This window comes from Setaria viridis, chromosome 1 (genome assembly GCF_005286985.2).
Source record: "Setaria viridis chromosome 1, Setaria_viridis_v4.0, whole genome shotgun sequence".
Lineage (NCBI taxonomy): Eukaryota > Viridiplantae > Streptophyta > Magnoliopsida > Poales > Poaceae > Setaria > Setaria viridis.
The window spans coordinates 41,371,567-41,388,917 of NC_048263.2; the positions used below are offsets into that span (position 1 = coordinate 41,371,567).

General features: G+C 52.0%; 5 protein-coding genes, 1 non-coding gene and 1 pseudogene across 7 annotated transcripts; 3 read left to right on the plus strand and 4 right to left on the minus strand.

The window, feature by feature from the left end:
* The first annotated feature begins 388 nt into the window (after nt 1-388).
* LOC117841704 (uncharacterized) lies at nt 389-2,226 on the plus strand. The gene has a single exon (XM_034722182.1). The coding sequence runs from the start codon at nt 670-672 to the stop codon at nt 1,792-1,794; it is 1,125 nt and encodes a 374-aa protein (XP_034578073.1). The 5' UTR covers nt 389-669; the 3' UTR covers nt 1,795-2,226.
* A 189-nt stretch (nt 2,227-2,415) lies between these two features.
* Nucleotides 2,416-5,036, plus strand: LOC117841705 (metal tolerance protein C2). Its single transcript, XM_034722183.2, has 10 exons — nt 2,416-2,832; nt 2,942-3,050; nt 3,336-3,375; nt 3,686-3,762; nt 3,877-3,965; nt 4,087-4,156; nt 4,260-4,298; nt 4,390-4,540; nt 4,625-4,714; nt 4,792-5,036. Exons 1-10 carry the CDS (start codon nt 2,526-2,528, stop codon nt 4,903-4,905), a joined length of 1,086 nt encoding a protein of 361 aa, XP_034578074.1. The 5' UTR covers nt 2,416-2,525; the 3' UTR covers nt 4,906-5,036.
* Nucleotides 5,007-8,082, minus strand: LOC117841703 (U-box domain-containing protein 24). 2 transcript variants are annotated; one of them, XM_034722180.2, is made up of 2 exons: nt 7,827-8,082; nt 5,007-7,706 (listed from the first exon to the last, which is right to left on the minus strand). In XM_034722180.2, exon 2 carries the CDS (start codon nt 7,676-7,678, stop codon nt 5,195-5,197), a length of 2,484 nt encoding a protein of 827 aa, XP_034578071.1. In that variant the 5' UTR covers nt 7,679-7,706; nt 7,827-8,082; the 3' UTR covers nt 5,007-5,194. The 2 variants fall into 2 exon arrangements, with proteins under 2 accessions (XP_034578071.1, XP_034578072.1); XM_034722181.2 differs by having other exon boundaries at nt 7,823-8,082.
* A 208-nt stretch (nt 8,083-8,290) lies between these two features.
* TRNAT-CGU (transfer RNA threonine (anticodon CGU)) lies at nt 8,291-8,362 on the minus strand. Its single transcript has one exon. It is a non-coding gene; the product is annotated as a tRNA-Thr (tRNA).
* A 1,142-nt stretch (nt 8,363-9,504) lies between these two features.
* LOC117841706 (SEC1 family transport protein SLY1-like) lies at nt 9,505-11,089 on the plus strand (annotated as a pseudogene).
* Nucleotides 11,090-12,457: 1,368 nt separating this feature from the next.
* Nucleotides 12,458-13,853, minus strand: LOC117841707 (protein ELC). Its single transcript, XM_034722184.2, has one exon. It carries the CDS (start codon nt 13,815-13,817, stop codon nt 12,627-12,629), a length of 1,191 nt encoding a protein of 396 aa, XP_034578075.1. The 5' UTR covers nt 13,818-13,853; the 3' UTR covers nt 12,458-12,626.
* A 370-nt stretch (nt 13,854-14,223) lies between these two features.
* LOC117841708 (uncharacterized) lies at nt 14,224-16,744 on the minus strand. The gene is made up of 7 exons (XM_034722185.2): nt 16,442-16,744; nt 16,058-16,147; nt 15,879-15,959; nt 15,645-15,776; nt 14,954-15,172; nt 14,752-14,844; nt 14,224-14,660 (listed from the first exon to the last, which is right to left on the minus strand). Exons 1-7 carry the CDS (start codon nt 16,658-16,660, stop codon nt 14,499-14,501), a joined length of 996 nt encoding a protein of 331 aa, XP_034578076.1. The 5' UTR covers nt 16,661-16,744; the 3' UTR covers nt 14,224-14,498.
* Between the last annotated feature and the right edge of the window lie 607 nt (nt 16,745-17,351).

Sequence of the window (17,351 nt, forward strand, 5' to 3'; positions counted from 1 at the left end):
GGTAAGTTTTATGTTTGTATGTGCTATGTACCTATGTACAAAAAATCCTAGTTTAAAACTGTTTAGGCCCCCCTTTGGAATGTTTCAATTGGACATCCAAGAATCCTACAAAATTTCTATGAAATGCCTCGATTAATAGAAATTTTGGAGGAAATCTAATAATTCTGCTCAAATTATGCATTTTCCCTATTTCTACGTCTTGCGTTCCAAAGGTGTCCTAATGTCAATTATTTTGTTTAGATGGTTTTAATTAATTAAATAACAAATACAGCTAGTTTGATAGGCGTTGGGGCGCAGCGCATGGCATGTGGGCTCTCTCGATTTCTCTTCCCGAATTCCTTTTCTTTTTATTTAATCTGGTCACTGTTATATAATACCAGCGGAAAGGGGGTTGGGGGTCTTGCCGTCTCATTCTCATCGACTACCACCCACCCGCCTCGCCTCTCTCTTCTCCTCCCCTTCCCGAGCTAGGGTTAGGGTTTGCCTGCGAAATTGATCGAATCGGACGACTTCCAGCATCGATCCATCCATTCGTCCTTGGATTCGATCAAATTTCCGGCCATCATCATCAAGCAATCTCGCCTTGTCCATTTCTGAGAGGGGGGAGGGATTTGGTTGATTCCAAGATCCATCACAAATTCTCAAGAGGGAGGAGAGGAGCAGGACGCCATGGATCCCAGCCAGATGATGTTCCCGATGTGGGGGGCGCCGCCTCCCGCCGCCATGCCTCCGCCCTCCGAGGACCCCGCCGCCGCTCCCAACGCGCAGCCCTTCCTCCCCCCGCCCAACCGGGGCTGGAAGCGCAAGAACCCCGCCGCCGCCTACCAGCCCCCGGCCCTCGGCGACCTCCAGGTGCAGAACCGCGCCAAGGCACGCCGCTGGTTCAAGAGCAGCAACCCCAATCCCAACCCCCGCAAGTACTTCTTCCCCAAGAACAAGAACAAGGCCGCCGCGCCGCGCAACACCACCTCCTTCATCATCCGGGCCAAGCGCTCCGGCGGCATTGCCTCCCTCGTCTCCCCGTGCCCCGTCACGCCCGCCGTCCTCCCCACCCCGCGCCTCTCCCCCTCCCGCGAGGGCCTCGCTGACATGGCCCAGGCGCAGTGGGGCGTCGACGGCTACGGCTCCATGAAGGGCCTCATCCGCCTCCGCAGCTCCCCACAGCCGGCCAACCCCAACGCCACTGCTGCATCCGACGACGACGAGGAGGGGAACTCTAGTGGCAGTGACGTCGAGGAGCACGTCGAGGTGGAGCGCCGCCTAGACCATGACCTCAGCCGCTTTGAGATGGTGTACCCTGGGAGAGGGGAGGATGCTGGGGGCTACGTGTTTGAGGACGACGACGAGTATGACCAGGATGCGCATGTGGCACGCCTCGAGGAGGAGAACCTGACGCTGAAGGAGAGGCTCTTCTTGATGGAGCAGGAGGTAGGTGACATGAGGCGCCGTCTGGAGGCGCTCGAGGCACGGTTTTCACAATGCAACGAGCATGATGCAGAGAGGGTTCATCTGGGATCTGGCGAGGGTGGAGGTGAAACTGCAGCGAAGCAGGGTGCTGTGGGTTTGGAAGAGACTGGCAACCACGATGCAGAGGAGCAGGGTGCTGTGTGCGGTTCGGAGAAGGCTGGTGAAACTGATGCAGAGGAGCAGGGTGCTGTGTGCGGTTCGAAGAAGGCTGGCGACCACGATGCAATGACATTGGGTATTGAGAAGACAGACGAACACAAGATACAGATGGTTGATTCGGCTCTGGAGAAGAAGATGGGTGAGGACAATGTTGAAGTAAGAGATTAGGCTCGAGGCCTGGCGGTGACGACTGGTGGAACATGGAGAAGAGAATTCAGTACTGGTTTTTGGTGCTGTACATACGTGTTGATGACGGATGGAAGGGATGCGACATGGACTGGACATGTTTTGGGGACAGACATGTTGCGTAAAAATGTATCCTGGTATTTTGAGTTTATTTCTATTGTTCCTTGTTACGACGATCCTTTGCAGACCCTGTAGAGCTCTGCTTAGAGAGCTGCCTATGAAGTGGTAGATCTGGAGGAAAGAACTGAGATGATGAATTTGTTTTCGTGATCATTGCTGTCGTTACTGTATGCAATGGTTTATATTTGATGTTTTGGTTGTACCGGTTATATTGTCGCCGTGGCCTGTACCTGATGATTGTAACCTTATAATGTGGATGTCATTGATGATGAATGCGCGTTCTGGTTTGCATGATGTGTATGTTGCTGCTGCTACATGCCCGCTCTTCAGTCTTCTGAATTATTCAGTTTTTTTAGAATTATTCAGTCATAAAGTCATGTGCGGTTGCTCCCTCCTCAAAAGAAGAAAAAAAAAAGTAGCAAAGTGGGGCAGAGCCGTAGGTTCAGGATCGGACGGCAAGGGACGTGGGGGGCGTGACTGGGATTGGGTTGACCAAACAAACGACCCCTAACCCCCGACCCAACTGTAGCAGCGGCAGCAGATCTCGTTCGTCTTCCTCGCGCGCGGCGACGGCGACGGCGGCGGCGGCGGCCATGGACACCCCCACAGCAAAGGCAGCGTGGAACGCCAACTACGGCGTCGTCAGCAGTGGCGACCGCCGCCTCGCCTTCTCCCGCCAGCTCTCCTCCAACTCCGCCACGCCGCGCCTCGCCCGCTCGGACTCCTCCATCTCCATGCCCATGCCCATGCCCCCGCTCTACCAGGCGCCCAAGCCCAGCAAGAAGCTTCTCCGCCTGGCCACGGCCAGCCGCCCCATGCGCCGCCTCGCCCTACTACTCGCCCTCAACGTCGCCTACTCCGCCACCGAGCTCGCCATCGGCCTATTCACCGGACGCGTAGGTACGAATGAATGAATTACGGCCACAAGTAGTTCCTGATTACGTATTGCTATCAATTCTGTATCCACAACATGCTATTGTATTCTATTTCTGGTGCCCTTGTTTTGCAGGCCTAGTTTCAGATGCTTTCCACCTCACCTTTGGATGCGGCTTGTTAACTTTCTCACTGTTCGCTATGGCTGCATCTCGAACCAAGCCTGATAACCTCTACACCTATGGGTCAGTTACCTTATTCCTTATCGGCAGGCTTTCTGTGCCACACTTTTTCCTTACTATCACATCAGCTTCCTTAATGCAATCTAACTACCCGATTCATGATCCCTTCATTTTCTCGAAAAAAATTGTTACCGTGGCCACACCTATTCTGATTTTACCCACAACCGGGCAACCACCTACCTTATCCTAAATGGATGGCCGATGCCTCTAAAAGTTGTTTGCTTTCAAGCTCTAGTGCTATTCATCTGTGCACTAATTCACACTCATTGTTTACCTGCTTTCTTTCAGGTACAAAAGGTTGGAGGTTCTGGCTGCCTTTACAAATGCTGTAAGCTTCCAAGCCTTCCATCTTACTGATACATGTGCATGCAGTTGTACGAAATTTGTTTGATGACAGCGGTGAAGTTCAGCCATTGTTTTCATATTCACTTGCTTATCATGTGCAATACATCAGTAGCGGCACACTGTCCCTACCATTTGCCGAAAATAAAAGTTGATTACTCTGTTCATGTGCTTGCTTACATATGATGTGGCTGTTTCGAGCATTAGACTTGCCTTTTAACATTGTTGCGCCCTTTCTAGCCTTTTGCTTCGCGCTAACATTTTGACCACCACCTGATGATTCTCTGTGTAGACAGGTGTTTCTGCTGTTCCTGTCTTTCTCCTTGGCTGTTGAAGCATTGCATGCGTTTATGCAAGATGAATCAGAGCACAAGTGCGTGCCATTTATGTCCAAGTGTTGTCAGATGGAATGACATTCTCCTGTCTTTCTTTGTTTTCTGCGGGTTCGTGCTGACACCTTCTTGTCTTCTATATAATTGTCTTTCAGGCATTATCTCATTGTTTCTGCTGTCACCAACCTTTTGGTTAACTTACTTGGTGTTTGGTTCTTTCGGAGCTACGCTCGTGTTAACATAGGTATCGAAACAACTTATGTTCTGCTGCTTCTGGTGCAAATGGCAATTCGTAGTTGTTCCCGTGTAAGAATTATGACTTAAACAGATTGTTTGGTTAACACGATCTCATTTATGAATGCCAGTTTACAGGAATGCGGAGGATATGAATTACCACTCGGTCTGTTTGCATGTCCTGGCTGATTCGATACGGAGGTACATGCATGCACCGCTGTTGTTGGGCTCTTTACTTGTACATTTTTAAACTTGCAGTCGCCACACATTTGATTTTAACTTACACCTGTTCATTCTTTTGCAGTGCTGGCTTGATACTAGCTTCTTGGTTTCTTTCATTGGGGTAAATTCTATTTTTGAGGGTTTCCCTGTGTTTCGCGCTATCATGGTGACTTGTGGCTATCCACTAATTCATTTTGTGCGACTCCTCGCAGGATTGAGAATGCTGAAGTTCTGTGCCTGGGTATTGTCTCGGTGGCAGTTTTCATGCTTGTTCTGCCGTTGTTTAAAGCCACTGGTAATATCCTACTGCAAATTGCACCTGGCAACGTGCCACCTTCTGCCTTTGCAAAGTGCTCCAGACAGGTAAACAGTTAGTCGTTTGCTCGGTTCAGTATATATTAAAAAAATGCACTCAAGACGCATGATGTTGTGATGTATATTCTCCAGATTACTGCTTGTGAAGATGTTTCCGAAGTATGGCAAGGTCGATTCTGGGAGCTTGTACCTGGTCAGGCTGTTGGATCTCTGTCCATCAGGGTAAAACCCTTTGACACCGAGCTGCAAAGCCTGCTGTGAAGCGTGATGCCTAATGTTGGTTCTTTTGGATTGCATAGGTGAAGAGTGGTGCTGATGATCGGGTGGTCCTTGAACATGCCCATGGTCTGTATCAGGATTTGGGCATTCAGGATCTGACGGTCCAAACTGACCGAGTCGTAGTTCCATTGTGAGTTCCCCGGATACTCTGAATTGGCCACATTGTATTCTATTTGTAGGAAAGATGCTTAGATCAGGGGTGGGTGTGGTGATATGTACTGTATCCAGAAATCAATGAATCCAATCGAATGCTTGCTTGCTTGCTTGTTTGTTTGTTTATAAACACATACACGAATCAAAATACATATACATTCATCATATGATCACAATTGTATTAGTCACAAATCATCATGAAGAAACAAATGGAACTGCAAAGGAGGAAACAAACATGTGCATGTGCAGCAGGCAGCCCAGAACGCTTGCTCATGCCCCCCTGGCTTTGGCTTGGTGGAAGGCGGTGGAGAAGTTTGGGATCCTGTCCAGGTGTCGGAGCGCGCGCTCCGCCGTGTGGCGGGTGCGGGCGTCGCCGTTGCGGTAGGCCTCCACTAGCGCCGACGCAACGGTCTGGTCCGCCGCCACCTCCTCGGCGATGTCCTGGACGCGGAGGATGCGCTCCACTGCCCACACCGCCCGGCGCTGCAGCGCCTCCGTCCGGTTCTCCACCAGCAGCTCGACGACGGGGCGCAGGCCCTCCGCCTCACCGAGCACCAGCACGCCCTCCGCCGTGTTCGCCACGCCGTCCCCCAGCAGGGTCGACAGCGCCACCAGCGCTGCCTCCACCACCGGCGCGTCGGCGTGCTCCAGGCACGCCACCAGCCGCTCCACCGCCTTGCACCCGCCCTCCGCCAGGCAGAAGCTCTCCCGCAGCGAGCAGAAGCCGCCGTGCACGCGGCACGTCCCCAGAGCGCCGGGCGGCGCCGGCGGGGGCTGCTTCCCGAAGCACGCGCACATGAGGAGGCCGCCCCGCGGCGCCGGCGGCTCCGGCACGGCCGTTAACCTCCCCGACTGCAGCGACAGGTTCTCCAGCGCCATGGCGGAGTAGAGCAGCACGGCGCTGCTCATCTGCTGCAGCAGCTCTACGAAGAGCGGCGCCAGGCCCAACTCCCGCGCCACCTCCACGTACAGGTCCTCCTCCTCCGCCTCCCCCAGCGCGCACGTGACCCTGTAGAGCACCTTGACGGCGCCCTCCGTGAAGGGCGCCAGGTGCCGGTTGCTGCCGCGGATGGTGCCCCGCCGGAGCTCCGCCAGCCTCGACGCCAGCGCCCGGAACGCGCCCAGGTCCTGCAGCTGCCGCGTCAGGTTCCAGTCCCGCTCGGGGAGGTCGCCCAGCAGCCCCGCCGCCGTCGCCTGCTCCTCCGTCACGCCGCCGCGCTCGTCGGAGACCGCCCTCACCAGGCTGCCCAGGTGGCCTCCGATGGCGTCCGCCAGCTCCGCGCCCATGTACGGCGACACGTTGCGCAGCAACTTGAGGGACTCGAGGCGGATCTCCCGGTGCGCCGCCTCCACGAACTGGATCAGGCTGATGGTGGCGCCGGAGCTGCGGATGGCGGAGACCACGTCGGCCACCGTTGCCGCGGACCCAGTGAGGCCGACGAGGACGCTGAGGAGCTTGCACTCGATGGCGGGCCCGGTGTTGCTGATGAGGTGGAGCAGGCTGTGCACCACGTCCTCCGACACCAGCGTTTCCCCGCTCTCGTCGTCCACCAGGATGGACCGGAAGCCGGCGCCCGATGCCACCAGGTTGGCCAGGATGGCGGCCGACACCTCCTTGAGCCGCATGGGCAGGTGGCCGGCGCCCACGGAGAGGAGGTCCTTCACCAGCGGCGGCAGGATGCCCGCCTGCAGCAGGATCCTGGCGCTGGACTCGTTGGACGATATCTCCCTGAGGGCTTTGAGCGTGGCCTCCCTCGCCGGCAGGCTGCCCGTCTTCATGATGCTCACCAGCAGCTCCCCGACCTGCTCCGCCACCACAACCTTGACGTCGTTGGCCAGTGCAAGCTCGCCAAGGTACTCCGCCATGGCCACCTGAACCTGAGGTGTGCCTTCGATGAGCTTGGTAAGCAGAGGCTGCAGCCTGCCGTTCTCGGCCATCTGCTTGACGTTCGTCTCGTGCTTCTCCAGGTTCTTGAGCGTGTTCTCGGCTTTCTCCACGGCCACGAGGTTCTCCGATTTGCTGCTCCCCATCCCGACCAAGAGAAGTATTGCCCCGTAGACCGCACCGATCCTTTGGCATATGGGGTCGAGCTTGGAGAGCTCGTACAGCAGCGACACCGCCAGCTCCCTCTCCTGGAAATGGTCGTTGGACAAGAACTTGATGATGGTGCGGATGGTGTCGCCTTTGCCGAGCTCTTCCTTGTTGTCGTCGTTGTCCTCGACGACGACGCGGAGTACCTCGAGAGACTTGAGGCGAACCCTCCTGCTGCTGCTCTTGAGCATGGCGGCGATGGCCGGTATGATGCCCTGCCTGCGCACCAGGTTCTTGTTAGCGCCGCTCCTGTGGCACACCTGGGAGATGTAGAGGAGGGCACGCAGGGCGTCGTCCTCGGAGGGCATGTCGAGCTGGGTGAGGGAGGCGCAGGCCTTGTCGAGCTCCTTGTCCTGGTTCCTGGCCCTCCACTCGTCGATGACGTTGCGCAGGGCTATGCTGGGGGTCATGTCGGTGGTGCGAAGTTCCGCCTGGGTGAGGGGGCAGGTGGGCGTCCTCCCGCTGTCCCTGCACTCCCGGAACCACTTGTGGATGGCCTCCCGCTCGAAGGTCTGCCCCGTCTCGATGGTCACGGGGTCCTGCATCACCTGTTTGGTGAGAGGGCACATGAAAGCCTCGAAGGCAGGCTCCTGCTGGTAGGATTGGTCCTCAAGCTCGCTGTCGCCGCCGGAATCATGCACCGCCGGAGCATCAGCCATCATCTCTGTCTATCTTGTTGTCCTGTGGTGCCTGCATAAGAAGAAGAAGAAGAAGAGGGGAATGGAATGGATCATGCTGCTGCGTGCCTGCTGCATAGACAACAAGCAAAGCAAAGTATGTGGAAGCTCACCCACCCACCACCGTACCTACCAATCAGTTAGCAGCGGCGACGACGGGGAGGAGGGCGGCCGGCGGCGAAGACGGCCGGAGAGGAGGCGCACGACACGGGAAGGGGAGGCAGCTGAGGTGAGGCGGCGTTGCGTTGAGTCATTGAAAGGGGAGGAAGGAAGGGGAGGAGGAAGAGGACTCGGACCCGGTCGTCTCCTCTCGCCTGTGGTAGGTTTGAGGGGGTTGTCAAGTCAACCCAACAAACTCTCTCAGCAGCAGCCAGCTAGCCAGCGCGCTTTGCATCAAATAAACACTGACGCTTGAAATGAAATGAACTGTTAGTTTTTAAAAAACAAAGAAATGAAATTAATTCTTGAACGGGAGGACCATTTCCAGGATGATTACGGGTTGTTGCAACGCCACGACCGTGAGAATACATGGGAGGCCCGGCTGGAGTCGGGTGGTGGGACCAAGAAGAGAGACAAAAAAAATTGACACAAAAAACAAGCCCCCGGCGAGGATCGAACTCGCGACCTTTCGCTTACGAAGCGAACGCACTACCACTATGCTACGGAGGCATTTGTCTTTCCTGGAATACCAAAATGGTCTAGTTCGTTACAGATCACAATGGACACGTATACACTGCGTAAGCGGCCGTTGTCGTGCCGTCGATCTCGAACTCGATGCCAGCTAGAAAATCAGTCAAATTTGTCAGAGAAATATCAAACGACAAACACTAAAGGACCTTTTTTTTCCCTTCGTTTTGCTTTTTTATGTTTATAATTTGTACTATGTTTATAATTTATTTATAATTTATTTAGATAAGTAGCAAAAACTATGCGTCTAGAAAAGCAAAACGAATTGTATTTGAGATGGAGGGAGTATTTCTCCACACCAGCATCTCTTCCACCTGACTCAAGCCACCAGCATCTCTCTTTCCTTGACATCGCCGCACAGACACAATATCCCTCCCAAGCAGATAGATGCAGCTTGCTCTGAGCACCGCTGCCACCTCACGCCCTTGCGCCGCCCGTCTGAGGGACTCCTCGCACCCGGCTTCAATTGATTGGCATGCTCGCATCGCGCCGCCGGGCGTCTTGTCGCTGCGTGATCAATCTCATGCCTATACGTTGCGGTGACTCCTTCCTCGTAAGATCCGGTGTGTTGCAGGCACGTTGGAAGAGGAGGCCCAACGGGCATGGCGGCACACTGCCCATGCTCGATGGCTGGGATCCCGACGCCGATACCTCCCCGGTTCTTAGTTTCTCAATCGCGTGTTGCATCAAGTGATTTTTGATGTTGCTATAACTTATTTTCGGTGTTTCGGCGTATGAATTTGGATGTTGCATTAGCTTTTTTTTTCAATGTTGCAGCAAAGTGTTTTTAGATGTTGGGATTATCTTTTTCTGTGTTGCCAGCCGGTTCAAACTCTCTTTTTTTGAATGTTGCAGGCTTGCAGCAAGTGAGTCTGTACGTAGGGATTGATTTATTTTTTATGTTGCAATCAGCCAGTTTAAATGTTGCAACCAGATGTTACAATGATTTTTTGGCAAAATAAATGAAATTGCACCCTGTGCTTGTCCAAAACATCACTAAAAGCAGAACAGAATAACCCAAGGAAGCAGCTCGGTGAGCCTCGCCTCCGATCCCCTTCCTACTTCCTTCCGTCGCTCGCTGAGCCATTGCCGGATTGTTGGATAACTCCCAGATCTGATCGTGCGGATGCTGCACCTCAACCAGCCGCCGGAGCAGGAGGAGGAGGAGGAGGTCTACAAGATCCAAGCCCAACCTCTTCACCGAGGCCTCCGCCTCCGCGGCCTCCTTCCAGCGCCCCGTGCTCTGCCTCTTCGACAGGAACTTCGAGGTCTCCGTGGGGATACAGCACGACCGACTGGAGCTACCGCCCCTTGGTCCACGACGTCCTTGGCCTCAAGCTCAACAAGCTCAAGATGCCAGCGGACAAGACCTATGACCTCGATGACTCCGACGCCTTCTGGGTGGCCAACAGCTGGTCGCCCTTCCCCAGGGTGGCGGAGGAGATCGAGGCCCAGCTCGCCAAGTACAAGCAGGATGTCGATGAGGTGAACCAGCGCACCGGTGGCAGCAAGGACGGCGTCGAGTTTGATGGCACCGATCTCATTGGCAACACCAAGCACCTCATGAATGCGGTCAACTCGCTCCCAGAGCTCACAGAACGCAAGAAGATGATCGACAAGCACACGAATATCGCGACGGTGTTGCTTGGGCACATCAAGGACAGGTCGCTGGATGCATACTACCTGCTGTTTGACCCACGGCCCCTAGAGCGGGAAGTGGCGGACAGTTCAGAGAAGCAATCGTCTTCATGATTGGTGGTGGGAATTACATCGAGTACAGAAGCTTGATGGAGCCTTCCAAGCATGTCATATACTGAGATTCTCAACGGGTGGAGTTTGTTGAGCAACTGGTGGAATTGGGGCCCTTTGAACATTGTCATCTCATCCGTTTACTTCTGCCCCGTTTCAGTTCATTGGGAAATTCTCCTTGGTATAATCTTATTTGTTAATTGTTAGTTATACGGTCAGTGCACACTGCACAGGTAGTAGCTACCAAACTTGGCAATCCAGAAGGCTAGGATGGAAGTCTTTGTTATTTCAGCATGGGAAATATGTTCACGTGCACAGATTAAAACCCCCTCTTAGCCACTGTTTTTGTTTGTGGAGTTTCTCTTTCTAGTTTTTTTAAAACCTCTGACTTTTTTATTTATATGACAAATACTACAGTAGGGGTATTTCGCTCAAAAAAAAACTTGATTCAGGTGAGCTTGAACTTTCAGTTGCAATTATGGCGTGAATCTTAGTTTGTAGGGCTGCTTTATTGGGCGAGAAGCTGTTTTGAGTCCTGTGGTGAGGACTTTCGCTTTTTGGCCCGTCATCTGGTGGTTCTGTTGTTGATGAGACCTACATGATGGTTTAGCGTGGAATGACATGCGCTGCTGCGATATACAATTATGATTTAAGCTCACTACAGTGTTATGATATCCAAAAGATTTGCAAGCCTCCATGATAACACATAAAAATGTTGAATGCCTAAAGGTCAAGGGCCAGCAACTTGAGTGAATTCACTTTCTTCATAAAATATTGTACAGTTAATAGTAATAACCCTACAAAGTATCATGATACAAACACAAAATAGACACACAAGACCTCAGGCTCCAAAGAGGAAAAGAAAACAAAGGCACGAGACCTCAACAGTTAACGAAACATAACTTCAGCTCTGGATCATACACAGCTGACTAGCTGAGTTGTATAAAGATTGTTTAGGTCTGATCCATAACAATTCTATAGGCGAAAGAGCAGAAAGCCCCGGCAGCTACCAATCCAACACTATGAAGCCGAACTACTACAGAATCAGGAAAGCATACTAGTATAGTACAAACCAGGCAATAACAAGGCACCAGCAATTTAACAGCATAGCCCACTTCAGAATGAGCTGAAGCATTTGCTTTCAGGAACCCATTATCCAGAACGAAAGATATAACTCTGGAAATTGACACGGACAGAATGGTGCGTCAGTTTCTATATAAGCTAGAGATCAGACCAAGGCTCTCTCTGCTGAAGCTCGATCCTAAACCGTACACAAACTACAGACCGAACCAAAGCTATCTATAGCAAAGCAACGAGCCTTCAACTCTGACAAAGCTAAGAAGGTGATTCACATCCCATTACATACCTTGAACAGGTCAGAAATCGCAACTGGTAAAGTAATCAAGTTAAAACAAATCCCAGCCTTTATACAAGGCAACTGTTTCCACTACAAACAGAGGAATCTGAATCTAGGATTCCAAAGGTAACGATGCATCAACATATATCGCAATCAGCTAATGCCATGAATGGTTGCAAGGCCTCCGAAAGTTTCTACAAACAGGTAGAATTCCAACAAGACCTTCAAGTGGATGTACAAACATGGGGCAATCGAACAATCGTAAATTTAAAAAAGGAAAGGAAATAAGCATTGCGATTTGCAGCTCAACACCATACATGACCGCCTGTGACGCAATTTGAACAAAGGCTCTTTGACACAGCTCTTATCCATACATTCAGTATCAAGAAATGGTGACAGGCAAAAAACATATCTTCCCATTCCCTGGTAAGTAGTGAACAAACATGGAGTACAAACTTTACACAGACGAGAAACTTCGGGCAGACAAGATCGGATTGGTTGTAGACCAAGCAAGTATACTGACCATCATCCCTATGATGCGTACTGCAGTGCCTGTGCTGCCATGCTAGCTGTAGCAACCTTGGCCTGAACATAGAACTGATCAACTCAACAATTCCCAGCTTTCACATAGGTGCCATTAGAAACTAAACTGATCAACTTAACAGTCCCCAGCTTTCACATAGGCGCCCGTTAGAAACTGAGTAATGAAAATCTAACATTCCAAAGGGTGAACATGAATCCATGCATATCTCAATCAGCTAATGCATGAACTTCATCATGGTTGCACTGCAGTTAACAAACGAGGACCAAGAAAGCACCTGAAATTTCGTATAAACAGATAGTAGTGGGTTCACCTCCAAGGAAGAACAAGACATTTAAATGATCTGTGAACTATCAGGTAACTGTAATTAAGACAAACAAAGTATGAAATGTGAACGGCAAGATCAAAAACCATACATGACATCATGTGATGCAATTCAAACTGAAGTTATTATTGACAGAAATCATTTCCTATCCATCCAGTCCTATCAAGTAATCGTTATAAACAGACATGGAGTACAACTTTACACAGACAAGTACTTAATAAGACAGACAAAATCGGATGTGTTGTAGACCAAGCATGTATACTGACCACCATCCCTAGGATGCGTACTGTGGTGCCCGGGCTGCCATGCTAGCAACCTTAGCCCGCTGCTGCTCGCTGTGCACCTTGGCAGACAGGGCGCGGTGGAAAAACTGCTCGCGTGACAGTGCGCGGACGCTCCTGAGGTAGCCGTCAAAGGGCACAGACCCTTCCTGAATGGCCTTGTCGAGCGCATAGATGGTATCCTCTAGCGCCAAATCTGCCGCCGTGCACTCGATCATCTGCCTGGACAGCACATCTGCAGGCTCGATGGCGTCCTCCGTGGCCTGGGTGTTGCCTCTCCTGTTGTTCTCCACGACCCAGGCCTCCATGACATCGGTGGCCATCATGACGTCCTGCAGGCGGCGCTCGAGCGCCTCCTTCTCCTCCCCCATCCTGCGCACCCCTTGGGCGACGAGGTCACCCCTGTGGCGCAGCTCTGCCTGGACGGCGAAGAGGGCGTCGACCTCGGCCTCCCGCGCGGGCCGCAGGGCGGCGGCGTCCGCGTAGGCCATGTCGACGAGCTTGGCGACGGCGTTGCGCTTGAAGACCTCGGCGGGGTCCTCGGTGGGGGGCGGGCGGTGGGCGAGCTGGGGCGACGCGGGGAAGCCGCCGAGCCTGTAGGAGGGGGAGGGGGAGGGGGAGGGGGTGACCCGCGGGGGCGGAGCAGGCGGCGAGGGATTGGGAGCAGGAGGCGGAGGGTTCCTGGTGAAGAGGGGCGGGTCGAGGCCGAAGAGGTGGGAGAGGGATCGGACGAGGTCGACGAGGTTGGAGGAGGGGAATACCCAGGAGCGGAGGTAGGGGGCGTTGGCGACGAGGCCGGAGCGGTCGACGAGCGGGTGGTGGGGCTTGATGACCATGTCGCGGGTGGGGGAGAGGAAGACGAGCGGCGGGGAGCGCGGGTAGGGCTCGGGCAGCCAGATGACAGCGGGGAGGTTGTAGGAGGCGCCGGCGTGGTGGATGGGGATGGTGCCGTCGGCCTGGAGGAGGTGGGCGGCGCGGCCGTCGTTGTGGGTGAAGAGGGCGGCCTTGGGGTGGAGGGAGGGGTAGGCCTCCGCCAGCGCCACCAGGTGGTTGCGGATCAGCCACTTGACGTCCTCCGCGTACGGCAGCGCCGACGGCCCCCGCTGCGACAGCGCCGTGTTGAGGAACTGCTGCGCGTACTGAGCGCCGCCGGCCGACGGCGGGGGAGGCGGCGACCGGGCCATCGATCTGAGCTACAGCCTACAGTATTGGGGGGGGGGGGGGGGGGGGGGGGGGGGGGCGCTAGGGTTTCGGTTTCTTCGATCTGATTTCAGATTTGCTTTCTCCTCTCTCTCTCTCGTCTTGCCGGTTGCGGGTGGGGAAGGAGAAGAAGGGAAGGAAGGAAGCGGCCATGGACCCACCTGTCAGTCAACCTCATGGTCAGCGATTTCTTTTTATTTGGGTTGATGAAATGCAAACAAGACTTAACCTGGAAGGAATGGCAAATTGCATCGCCAAAATTAACACACCAAACTTGTTGTACTCCTGAACTTCTTTCTTCTTAAATGAATCAGCAGTGCTCCTGCTTAGTTTTTCAAAAAAAATTAAATTAACACACCACACCACACGCAAAAAAGAAAAAGACTAGACTGAATCAAGATAAGTGGTAGATGATCATGCATCATCATATGTCTGGTGTAGTGTATGAACTATGAAGTATCATGTTCATCTTTGTATCATCAATCATGTACTTACTACTACACAATATAGTAGGTAAGCAATGGCCAATAACACCAACCAAAAACATTTCAAAGCCTCTCCTCCATCTACAGTACAGTAAAATCCCGGTGGTATGATAGCAATAGCAAATCCTCTCCTCCTCCTCCTCCTAATAAATACTAGTAAATACCACTAGAAAAGAATAATTAGATGGTCTCTCCAGGTGGTAACTCGGCAACCTTCGGGGGAGCCCCCAGCACCCGCTCCATGTCGAAACGCACCTCGATGTTGCGCATGCTGTACCCGACCATCATCAACCAAAACAGCAGGTTCGCTAGCTGGTTTGCGCTTGTTTCTGAAACCGTTGTCTGCAAGCCAGCCACAAGCTTTTGTTGTTCAGATAAAAACACAAGATCGCAATCAGATAGATGCACGCAGCCATCTAATGTTATCCCTCACCTTCATCTTCTCCGGATCCGAGACAGCCAGGAGACGCTTTATGAACGCATTCATAGCGAAAACGACGTCTTCCCCAGCAGTACTCGTGAGTTCCTGCAATCAGCTTCCCTTTGTCAGCTCCACCAACAGATATATCCTCTGCTCCTTACGATGGCAATCAAAAGCCCCATGGTAACAATCTACGGACACATGGAGTATGTACCTTCAAATTCTGAGGTTCTAGGCTCTTCAGGTACTCCAACAGCTCATTACTTCCCTGCGATGATTTCCTAGCCACTTGGCGGCTCAGCTCATCGATCTCTGCCTCAAGCAACTCTATATATTTTACGGCGTCGATTCTCTCAGGCCCAGTGGCCTTGTTCCATCGGATTACTTCCCCGGTCACCTTTTTCTGGGTTCCAGGAGCGTAATCTGCTGAATCCTACAAACACATCGCATGCATATTAGTAAACTCTGCATATGGAACCGAAATTATATGGAGCCCATAGCCATCTGCAATTTTATAATTGCATGATAACCAAAACACTGTAAAACCATGCACTGGAAATTTTGATCGATTCGATTGTGTCCTCAGCAGCATTAAATACATGCTATCATGCAAAATAAGAGAAGCAGAGAGCTGAATGCAGAACATGATGAACTAATGCAAGATCAAGATAGTTACATGTCTATTAATCTCTCAGCTTCCAGAGGAGCTTTTTAGCTAAGGCACTAGCAAAAGCAGCAAACTTTAAAGGTGACAAACTTTCTCGGCAATATTTACTTGAAGAATACACAAGGCACCGCTAGGACCTGTGTACATTGTAATCAGAAACAGCTCAGGTATGAGCATGGCAATCGCTTAATTATATGTGAATACTAGACATATATGGCAACAATGGTGGGCAGCTTACCTCTTCTTCTTTCGGTTCAGGAAGAGCAATCTGCTCCAAACTCTGTTGCAACTCCAGACGGTACTGTGCGTTCCTAAACATGTATCCAGTCATTAGGACACTGTACATAAGCTGAGCCAGATTTTCAGCAACCTGTGTCGATGAAAGGCAATCAAGCATGTTGTAAAGTGACAATCAAAATACACAGGTGTCATGTAAATGTGCAATGGGGAAAACAAGCATAGTTCCCATTACCGTCGTGACAGTTACAGCGAAAAATTGTGGTGGTAAAGTCCCGATCATATTAGTCACCGTTTGCCGCATGGCCTCGACAACCTTTGAGAAAACATATGGAGGGGAATGTCGGCGTATAAGGATATTTTTAAGAAATCATGAGCCCATTTACATAAAAAAAGGAAGAGATGAAAACAAACCTGCGCTGGAGCTCTTTTTATGAAAAGCTCCATAAACTCTGGCTGGACATTTTTTACATATTCCAGGAGAATATCCCTCCTGTTCTTGGGCTGTTGAGCAAGGAAACAACACATAAGCATGACTTTTGTAGTTGGCATAAACAGGTGAGGATTTTTATTTTTATACCAAAATTTCACCCATCCTCCGCTCGTCGTCCAGTGATTAGGATGGGAGATGTGATGTGCTGGTGGTTTATCTAGAGACATTACTGAGATTGGAAGATGGACATCCAAGCATTGTAATAATGTTTCAAAGTGCGGATAGCGCCCTAATAGCATGCAGCTAAAATTCTAGACTATGCAGGATTGATATGATAAAGGAAGGTAAAGGGCAACCATACTAACCAGGCCGTTGTTGGTTGGGTTGGCCGTGGCGTCGTCTCCAGAGCCAGAGGAGGCGGCACCGTCGGGCTGCTCGGCGGCGCGCACGAGGCGGATGCGGTGGCGCGCCCGCGGGGGGAAGGAGACGCGCGAGGGAGAGGCGAAGCAGCGGGACTGCGGAGGCGGAACCCTCTTACTGTAAGTGGAAGTGGAGGAGGGAAGCAGAAGGAGCGACGGGGACATGGCGGCGGCGGCGGCGGCGGCGGCGGCGGAGAGGGAATCGAATGAGATTGGGAGAGGAGGACGGCTGTAATTGCTGCGAGAGAAGACACGGAAGGATGCGGGCTGCGATGGCTGTGAGCCCCTTATCCGTGGATGGACGGCCAAGATCAATGCCGTTATGTCTCTGCATGATTACAGATTACTTACAATCTAATGTCAAAGCATGATAGCCTAAGAAAGGTTTGACGATCCAGAGAATTGGCATTATTTGGGCATGTGTTGGTTCGTGGTGCGGGGAAGATGGGATCATTTTTTCTATGGCAACGTGGGGAAATGGCATCTACTCTATGTAGAGCCTACCATCTTGCTTTTGGAGGGCTTCCTCAAAAAGTCGGAGCATTGAGAGAGCTATTTGCGCAATGAAGCACTTGGCGCAAAATTAAGGTAATGTGTCGATCATCAACATGTTTTAATAATCTTAGGAAAAAGTCCTCCAACTAGCATGATAGTGAGCGTTGACGTTTCGTACCGTCGTGAATTTACGTCATGTGTGGAGTTTGGATGGCCTAGCACTCAAGGACTCAGGGATTATACCGGTCCAGGCAACGTGCTCTGTGTGGCTACGTCCGGTTAGCAAATAGTGCTATGCCACCGTCCATTGACTTGCGCAAACTTGATAATGATTCGAACATGCACATCCTTTCAGTGGTAT

Coding starts and splice junctions, on each gene's coding strand:
- LOC117841708 (XM_034722185.2), bottom strand. CDS start 16,660: ATGTCCCCGTCGCTCCTTCTGCTTCCCTCCTCCACTTCCACTTACAGT. Junction 15,173..15,644: donor CTGAACCGAAAGAAGAAGAG/GTAAGCTGCCCA, acceptor ATGTGTTTGTAG/GATTCAGCAGATTACGCTCC. Junction 14,845..14,953: donor TAGAACCTCAGAATTTGAAG/GTACATACTCCA, acceptor AGCTGATTGCAG/GAACTCACGAGTACTGCTGG.
- LOC117841707 (XM_034722184.2), bottom strand. CDS start 13,817: ATGGCCCGGTCGCCGCCTCCCCCGCCGTCGGCCGGCGGCGCTCAGTAC.
- LOC117841703 (XM_034722180.2), bottom strand. CDS start 7,678: ATGATGGCTGATGCTCCGGCGGTGCATGATTCCGGCGGCGACAGCGAG.
- LOC117841704 (XM_034722182.1), top strand. CDS start 670: ATGGATCCCAGCCAGATGATGTTCCCGATGTGGGGGGCGCCGCCTCCC.
- LOC117841705 (XM_034722183.2), top strand. CDS start 2,526: ATGGACACCCCCACAGCAAAGGCAGCGTGGAACGCCAACTACGGCGTC. Junction 2,833..2,941: donor CCTATTCACCGGACGCGTAG/GTACGAATGAAT, acceptor CTTGTTTTGCAG/GCCTAGTTTCAGATGCTTTC. Junction 4,715..4,791: donor TTGGATCTCTGTCCATCAGG/GTAAAACCCTTT, acceptor TGGATTGCATAG/GTGAAGAGTGGTGCTGATGA.